The sequence below is a fragment of the Podarcis filfolensis genome (genome assembly GCF_964270895.1).
Source record: "Podarcis filfolensis genome assembly, chromosome: 8".
NCBI lineage: Eukaryota > Metazoa > Chordata > Lepidosauria > Squamata > Lacertidae > Podarcis > Podarcis filfolensis.
The window spans coordinates 62,321,298-62,330,221 of NC_139611.1; the positions used below are offsets into that span (position 1 = coordinate 62,321,298).

The 8,924-nt window shown below is 43.2% G+C and overlaps 1 protein-coding gene across 7 annotated transcripts; it reads right to left on the minus strand.

The window, feature by feature from the left end:
- Positions 1-331: 331 nt before the first annotated feature.
- LOC310767973 (interferon alpha-inducible protein 27-like protein 2A) lies at positions 332-6,208 on the minus strand. 7 transcript variants are annotated; one of them, XM_083625675.1, is made up of 6 exons: positions 6,068-6,186; positions 5,297-5,512; positions 3,147-3,178; positions 2,049-2,078; positions 693-854; positions 332-589 (listed from the first exon to the last, which is right to left on the minus strand). In XM_083625675.1, the coding sequence occupies exons 3-6, from the start codon at positions 3,160-3,162 to the stop codon at positions 513-515; spliced, it is 285 nt and encodes a 94-aa protein (XP_083481801.1). In that variant the 5' UTR covers positions 3,163-3,178; positions 5,297-5,512; positions 6,068-6,186; the 3' UTR covers positions 332-512. The 7 variants fall into 7 exon arrangements, with proteins under 7 accessions (XP_083481801.1, XP_083481800.1, XP_083481798.1 ...); XM_083625674.1 differs by lacking the exon at positions 5,297-5,512 and having other exon boundaries at positions 6,068-6,208; XM_083625672.1 differs by lacking the exon at positions 5,297-5,512 and having other exon boundaries at positions 2,049-2,081; positions 6,068-6,207.
- Positions 6,209-8,924: the final 2,716 nt, after the last annotated feature.

Genomic DNA, 8,924 nt, shown 5'->3' on the forward strand with positions numbered 1-8,924 from the left:
TAATGGCCCCTCAAAGCTATTGACCATCACAACTTTGCAAAGGAGTGTTTTCCTCTATTGGTTCTGAATCTATTGCCAGTTAATTGCACTAGGTGAATCCGAGCTCTATTACTGGGGGCCTCAGTACATGTCTGGACTCCAGTCAGAATGGGACTCTCAACTAAGAAGCTCATAATTGTGCAAAGAGGGGAAATGGAGTTTCCCCCAGTGCAGCACAAAACACTGAAGTCAAAAGCCTGCTAAGGAAAACATGGATCTTTTCCTCATGGGACAGCAAGTATTTTACATGTGTGTTGTATGATGCCACCGATCAGCTTTCTTGCTAACACACTTGTTGTTGTTTAATTCTCAAAGCTTTATTTGTTGTTGCATATCTCGGCCAGTAGGAACAACATAGCATTGATTAAAATCACATTTTGCTTAAGGTAATTTATGCCATTGACGGCAAAGCATAATCTTCCAAGTACTGCTTTTCCAAGTAGATATGGCCTCTGCGTATGTGTGTCTTCTTCTTAAGGGAAGATGGCAGCCAGCAGTGCTCCACCAGCTGTCACTGCAGCTGTGGTAGCAGTGGACAGCCCAGCAGCACCTAGAAGAAGATCAAGGCACACCATTATTGTGATGAAGAGCTCAAGGTGGGGAGACTGGCTCTGCCAATCATGTGGTTCTTGTCCTGAGAGCAGCAGACATACCGACTGACTGAAGTGCGGCAACAGCGCTCCCAGCGGCTACTCCTCCACCATTGGCGATGGCCGCTGCCGACATCATTTTTGCAGCCAGAGAGCCAGCTGCAATTCCAGCTCCAGTGAAGCCTGCTGCTCCCAGTGCTACTGGGACAGCAATTGTGGCCACTGCTGCAAGAACACAGAATAAGGAATATGTTACATGATAGAAGTAGGGGAACTGACTACGATATATCATCATCATCATCAAACCTTTTATTGCCATCACATACAAACATCCAAAACAAATCATTACAGAACTAACACTTCCCCAGTGGCACAAAACATTTGCTAAAAGAAAGGAGGCAGAGCAGACTATCATCACATCTCTAGGTCTCCAGGGAGATCAGACGTCTGCAGTGTATTTCAATGACAAAAAACCAAATAGCTATATTTAGCTACTAACTTGGTGAGGAGAGCTCTTGATCATTCCCCAGTAAAAGAAAATGTATGAACTCCAACTCTGGTTTCCATTTGGGGATACAGAGTTGATCTAGAAATTGCTGAAGGAGATCAGCATATAGTTTATAATGAAGAACAATGTGTGTAAGGGTTTCCACCAGGTGGTCTTCACATGGGCAAGTTCTTTCTCCTTCCACCCTAACTGAGAACCTTCCCCTGCCTGAGGTTTGATGGATTTGAATTAAACCTGGCCATCGAGAATGCCCTTTTTCTTGAGGGTTAAGCAGAAATTCAAGGTAATTGTGGTTAGTTTCATGTGCCCAAGAAAGTTGAAAATAAAGAGGGAAACATGTTTCCTCTGCTGCTGCTGCTAGTTCTTGTCGTTCAATATCCCACAACCTAGTTTTTAATATAGCCTTGGCAGATGGTAGGGACACAGATCACAAAAGTTCCACTGACAGCCTGAGTTGCAGTACCTTCTTGTTAAACTGTTGTAGCCCTGGGGAAAGAAAGGGATCTAACAAAACATTACTGAGGAGAGGATCTTTATCTGATGTAAGGCAGATGTTTAACCAGGATAGAAGAAATCTTGCCCAGGCAACAGCCTTTACCTTGTGTTGACCTCCCTCTAGACACAAGGCTCCATAGGGTGCACAGCGTGGGACTACTACAATATGTAGATATTTGCTTAATGCAGAAAGGGCATCCAAATTTTGTTAAATTTAATGCTGTTGGCTATCCCTTCAGTTATTCTGTTTTGATATGCCAGGTGTTCTGTCAAAGCCATTTCACAGATCTCATCAAGCCAGACTTTCATTGTGAACTCCACCATTTCCAATGACTTGCAAGCTTCATTCATGCTGCTGCAAGCAAAATAACCACCAAAATTTGCCTAACTGGAAATCCAGATTACTGAAGACTTACCCAAGCCGGCTGCACCTCCCAAAGCTGCAACTACTGAAAGAGAGACTTGTTTTAATAAGATATAATGGATCTCAAGTACATATACAGTCATACCTCGGCTTACGAACTCTGCTGGTTGCGCGTTTTCGGGTTGCAGACCGCGCAGAACCCAGAAGTACCGGAACAGATTGTTTCCGGGTTTCGGCACTCGTGCATGTGCAGAAACACAAAATGATGTCACACGCATGCGCAGAAGCTCCGGATTGCATCATGCATGTGCGCAGACATGGTGCTTCAGGCTATGAGCACTGCGGGTTGCAAATGTGCCTCCCGCACGGATCACGTTTGCAACCAGAGGTATGACTGTACAATGCAAAAAAGCATCAGGTGAGCTACAACTGTGATGGGCATATTTGTCAGTTTCAGTTACTTTCTGTTCCTCATGTTTTCCAGTCTTAGGTTCAGTTCACATTTCCATATCAGCTTGATTTAAAAGCAAATACAAATAAATTCTCATGAAAATTTCCTCACCATTTTAATGCTGATTTCCCAAAGTTGTACAAGATTTTAAAATACATCATTAGCATTTCGAGGTAGCTTGCCTGGAAACATTATTTCAGTTTTCTGATGACTTTTTATCTTCTCTGTGTGGTCTCTTTTTAAAAAAGAATTGCTTAGCAATGCTAATGATTCAGCGGCATAATGATTTAGCCCTAAATTTAACAAAGTCAAGACAACTTGTATTATGAGAAGGTGCTGGACCCAGGTAAATGTATATTCATGCCCACAAGAGACCTCCAGTTTCAGAAACAGGGAAATTCTAGTTGAGGTGTGAGACAACACACACATTTAACCAAGTACGGCCTACTGGTGTGGATGGGAAACATCAAGATAGATTTGGGAAGCATGAAATCAAAAGCACTTATATGCGGATGAAGGCGCACAAATACACACTCAGAAACTCAGAAACTGTTTCAAGCGGCTTTAAGAGAAAACGAAACAAACTCGCAAGACGTTTTCGTCTTGCGAAGCAAGCCCATAGGGAAAATCGTCTTGCGTAGCAACGCAAAAAACGAAAAACCCTTTCGTCTTGTGGGGCACCACTGTAGGCTCTCTTACCTGGAACACCCACCATGTTGGCTTTAAGAGACCTGAAGAGAGATGCCAGAAACTCAGTTAGGCTAATGCAGTATACAATTGTGTGTTAAACTATGGAACTTGATCCCACAGGAGGCAGTGATGGCCACCAATTTGGGTGAATTTAAAAAAGGACGGGACAAATTCATGGAGGATAAGGCTATCAATGTCTACTAGCCACGATGGCAGCAAAGCTTCTGAATAGCAGTTGTCTGAAACCACAGGAGGGGAGAGGGTGCTCTTGTGCTTGAGGGTTTTCCAAATGCATTTGGATGGCCGCTGTGATAACTGGACACTGTCTATTTAGGATACAGTGGCACCTCGGTTTACGAACTTAATCTGCTCTGGAAGTCCGTTCTTAAACCAAAGCATTCTTAAACCAAGGCGTGCTTTCCCATAGCAGCAGGGGACTCCTTTTACAAATGGAACACACTGAACAGGAAGCAGAACATGTTCTTATTCCAAGGCAAAGTTCACAAACCAAAACACCTACTTCCGGGTTTGCAGCGTTCTTAATCTAAGTTGTTCATAAACTAAGCTGTTCTTCGACCAAGGTACCACTGTAATTCTATACATCTGACAAAGTGGACTCTGGTGGTTTAACTACCAATCCCTCTTCCCAGTTAAGTCAGGGTATTGTAGTTTTTTAAGAGAGTTAATTAAGAACTCTCAGCACCAAGGCTGGCTCAAAACATTTTGGTGCCTGAGACGAACCAGAAAATGGTGTTGTTCCCTTGGGAATCCTGGGAATTGTAGTTTGTCAGTTTGTAGCCTGACATGTAGATAAACAAAATGCTGGGAAGAGGGTTCCCAACTCCGTCATCTGTCTGGCAGGAAAATATTAAGAAGAAGAATTCCTGCATGCCAGGTTGCTGCTAAAAGGCATAGAAGGACCAGCAAGTATGGTAGCAATCCCAACACACAATACGGGATAGTCTGAAGTCTGAAAATAGGCATATGCCCTGTGAAAGACAGGTGTACTCTTTTAAAGCCTTCTCAGACATGTAATTTTATTATGTACATTGGTTTTTTAAATCTGTTGCTTTTATCTCCATTTTATCTCAATCGGCTTGAAAGCAATATTGTCTTTATTGCTATATAAAGTCATTATTGCTATATGACTATTTCATACAATTTTATGTATACAGTTTAGAGGGGTTGTTTTTTTGTAAGTGCTATATAAGGGATGGGTTTATGCGTGCAGCACCTCCATTTTCAGAGGCAAATATACCAGCAGCTGCAAAACTGCAACTGCCCCAAAGAATAAATGCTGAGAAACAGCAGAAAGCCAAGATTTGATTTTTAAATGCAAATAAATAACCATGAGTATGAAATAAGGGGAAATAAAAGTGCTTGACAGCAGCACTGGACACCCACAAGCTCAGGAGGAGGATAATATTGCTTTTATTTGTGGTGTCTGGGATTGTCTGTAACAGCTGTGTGGCAGACAGAAATGCCAGAAGGCCAGCTCTCCCCATCAAGGCATCCTCATGCTGGGAAAAGCTGCACCCTGGTTTTTGTTTTTCACCCAGAAACAGATAACCTAAATATGAAAGCATGAGATGTCACCTTCCTTGCCTTTTTATCAGGAGACATAACACTGCAAACAGTGTTAGAAACTGAGATATGAAAGCTAGGAGCTACGTAAATGGAATCTTGAACCTTTGTTATGGGCGCCGCAACAGAATATCTAGGCACGCTTTTTTATAACAAGAATACAAAGCTGAAAATGAACGAACCGCAGCTAAAATCTTATGTTCATTTTTCACATGGTCTAGTCCTCATCTGAAGACTGCAAAAAACACAAAGCCATGCTTCCTTTGCCCACACTGCTAATATTCTTATGAGGGTCCCTTCGCCCATCTCCAGAGAGTGGCTGGAAGTGGGGAGGCAGAAAAAGGTCCTCCTTTCCTTCCAGCAGTGGCAGTTTTAATCTGAAATCTGTGGCGCAGTATTGCACCCAGAGCCCAGAAGCTGCTGGAAACAAATTCCCTGATGCAAAACAATGGGGAGTTTCGAGACAGAAGAGAGGAGCCTCCATTTCAGTTTGGATTGCGTCAGAATGACAGGATTCAAGTCTAAATCAGGGATGGCCCAGCCAGGCCCAAAGCCCTGCTCCCCACACCACCCACCTCTCTTTGTTTGCCTCTGGCTCGTTCTGCACAGGCAGCAGCTCCCAGCCAGCGGATGAGGATTTTTTCTCTGGCTTCTCCCCGCTCCTGCTGCCCCCAATGTGCTTGCCGCTCACTCTGCACAACAGCGGCTACTCCTCAGCTGGTGTCTTGGCAACAGAAAGCGAAGGCCAGAGGACCCCTATGCTGGCCCTGCAGTCCCCTGCAAGGCGTCACCTAATGTTTCCATATAGCTTTAATTGGTTCCAAAAATTTAACAAGCGGCTGCCGGTTATCCAAAGGGTCTCCTTGCTTCAATCCATCCAAAAGTGTTGCATAGAGCTAATACATTGCTAACAATATAAACAAGTTACCTCTTACCTGTGTTTCCTTTCTGAAACGCAAATGTTTTTGTAAAAAAATGGCATTCAGTTTTTACATTGCAAGCATCCTATTAACAATACTTTTACAGCTAGATCTTTTATTCTGAAAACATCCTTAAAGTTGTCTAACAGCAAAAACGGGGCCAGTGTTATTCTTTAATTCCTTTTACGCTATCCTGCCGAAAACACTGCATATCTGTACATATCGACCAAACATGCTTAACATCTACTTAATTCTTGGAAAACAGACATTGGGGTGGGTGTGATACTTGGTCTTGCATATGAAGAGAAGTCAGCTCTCCAAAACAGAAACATCTCTATGCTCAATTGCTGAGCTGGGGAAGGAACTGATCGAGTCACCAATTTCCCTTGATTGTTTTGCTTACCATTGCTAGAAGCTGCTACTTACCCACGCCTCTCCTCGGAAATCTGCAGCTATTTCCAGCACGTTCTCTATATTGGGGAGAGGCTAGTGATTGACAGTATCCTCCGCCAATGGAAACAGAACCTAGACTCTCGTTCCATGCTGAACCCCCCCTCCCCCAGTTTTAAAGTGATTCTCAGAGACCAGCCTACAAAACCTTTAGGTTTCTATTTCCCCGTCTTCTGAGGAGGAAGGGAGGAAACGAAAGTGGCATTGATACCACGTGGCTTGTAATTTAATGATTCAGTTTTCCCTTTTGTAGCTTGCCTAGGAGCAAGAAGAGATAGACTGAGCTACGTCTCTAAGGGAATATTCACAAATTAAGCATTTTCATCAGGAACCATGAGAACGTGAAAAGCATGAAACAAGGACTTGAGTCTATGAAGTGTTTTGAGCATATACTGGTAATGAACCCTATTAAAACACTTCTCCCCACCATTTTTTAAAAAAGGACAATCCAGTAACTAATTGTAGCTGTAAAATTTCAGGAGATGAATGGAACTATGTAGGGGAGGAATGAAATGATAAAGCTGAGTCATGATGAGATTTCAGTACTTGTATCAGAAAGGATTCAAAATTCTTCAGACAAATCCTGGGAGTGTGAAAGAGGAAAAATGTGGCAGTGAAGGGCTGGTATGGCTCTTTGTAATTATGCTAGAAGGTAATGGAAGCAATTATTACTGTGATTCTGGAAGAAAACTGAAGCCCAGGCAACACCAAGTAAAAATAAACCATTCTGCATCTGCAGTCAGCATGGGTGTTACTAGCACATTTTTGGGGTTGGGTGAGACTTTGTCACCCCAAAGTGGTGACATTTTGGTGAGTGATATTTTTCACCATTAACTTTCAGGAGGAGTTTTAAAATATTCCTGCATACCCATACATTTGATGCACTGGTAGGCAAACTCCGGCCCAATCGCCTTCTCAATCCGGCCGTGGATGGTCTGGGAACAAGCGTGTTTTTACATGAGTAGAATGTGTCCTTTTACTTAAAATGCATCTCTGGGTTATTTGTGGGGCATAGGAATTTGTTCACCCCCCCAATATAGTCCGGCCCCCCACAAGGTCTGAGGGACAGTAGACCGGCCCCCTACTGAAAAAGTTTGCTGACCCAATTGATGGCTGAAAGATACTACTCCCAGTAAACTAGACATTACTAGCTTTCAGAGCATTTCTTAAGTTTTTGGATGTTTTTAATGTTTTCATTTTATTTACAACTGTGTTGCAGACAAAAGGTCCAATGGTGGGGTGACCTGAGCCATTAATCACACCAGGATTGAGAAGGAAAGATTTAATCAGACAGCAGGAAGAAAGTATGGGGAAATCGAGTTCCAAATCCTATACGTACACCATTTGTGGCATGCTCACACAATTTATACAGTTAACTCTATATGTAGTAATACTTATGATGATTCAATTGGCTATCAGCATCGGCATATGCAATCCCCTTAAGCAACCTACTTTTTTTTTGGTCTTATCTTGCACAGCCAGCAGTGTGTTGTTGTTTAGTCGTTTAGTCGTGTCCGACTCTTTGTGACCCCATGGACCAGAGCACGCCAGGCACTTCTGTCTTCCACTGCCTCCCACAGTTTGGTCAATTTCATGCTAGTAGCTTCGAGAACATTATCCAACCATCTCGTCCTCTGTCGTCCCCTTCTCCTTGTGCCCTCCATCTTTCCCAAAATCAGGGTCTTTTCCAGGGAGTCTTCTCTTCTCATGAGGTGGCCAAAGTATTGGAGCCTCAGCTTCACGATCTGTCCTTCCAGTGAGCACTCAGTGCTGATTTCCTTAAGAATGGAGAGGTTTGATCTTCTTGCAGTCCATGGGACTCTCAAGAGTCTCCTCCAACACCATAATTCAAAAGCATCAATTCTTCAGTGATCAGCCTTCTTTATGGTCCAGCTCTCACTTCCATACATCACTACTGGGAAAACCATAGCTTTAACTATATGGACCTTTGTTGGCAAGGTGATGTCTATGCTTGTTCTCTTGACAGAACTCTATTAGCCTTTGCCCTGCTTCGTTTTGATCTCCAAGGCCAAACTTGCCAGTTGTTCTTTTTATCTCTTGATTCCCTACTTTAGCATTCCAATCCCCTATAACGAGAAGAACATCCTTCTTTGGTTGCAATCACAGAATAAAAAACTGTCAGTGATCTACCCCTTTTGGAGGTTGTTGAGCTTTTTTTTAGGGAGGAAACCCAAACTTGTAGAATTTAGGGGGGAAAGATAAAAGTCGCTTACCAAAAGAACGCTCAGGATCATGGCGAAAACTCTGTCTTCCGTACTAGCGATTGTACACAAATGGAGGACGGGGCAAGGGGGCGGGACCGGATGCTCTTTTGCCCCCGCAAAGGAAAAAGAGCCCAATTGGACATCCCTGCACGAGGGGAAGTGTTGTTTAATCCACTTAAATACATAGACCTTACGCTCCACTTTGTGCTGGAATCACACATAAAATACTGACCATCTGGAAGAACCCTTGATCTCCTGTTTGTCAGTCCCAGTGGTGTTCCAATTCTGCCTGGTGTTTCCATCTAACACTGTTGCTTTTAAGTAGCACATATCCCAAGTTCAAAAGTTCTCCAAATACAGTGGTACCTCGGGTTACATATACTTCAATTTACATATGCTTCAGGTTACAGACTCCGCTAACCCAGAAATAGTACCTCAGGTTAAGAACTTTGCTTCAGGATGAGAACAGAAATTGTCCAGTGATGGCGCAGCGGCAGCGGGAGGCCCCATTAGCTAAAGTGGTGCTTCAGGTTAAGAAGAGTTTCAGGTTAAGAACGGACCTCCAGAACGAATTAAGTTCTTAACCTGAGGTACCACTGTAGTTTGTG

Coding starts and splice junctions, on each gene's coding strand:
- LOC310767973 (XM_083625670.1), bottom strand. CDS start 5,027: ATGGGCGAAGGGACCCTCATAAGAATATTAGCA. Junction 3,181..4,994: donor CCCTCATAAGAATATTAGCA/GTGTGGGCAAAG, acceptor GCATCTCTCTTC/AGGTCTCTTAAAGCCAACAT. Junction 2,082..3,146: donor CAACATGGTGGGTGTTCCAG/GTAAGAGAGCCT, acceptor TCTCTCTTTCAG/TAGTTGCAGCTTTGGGAGGT.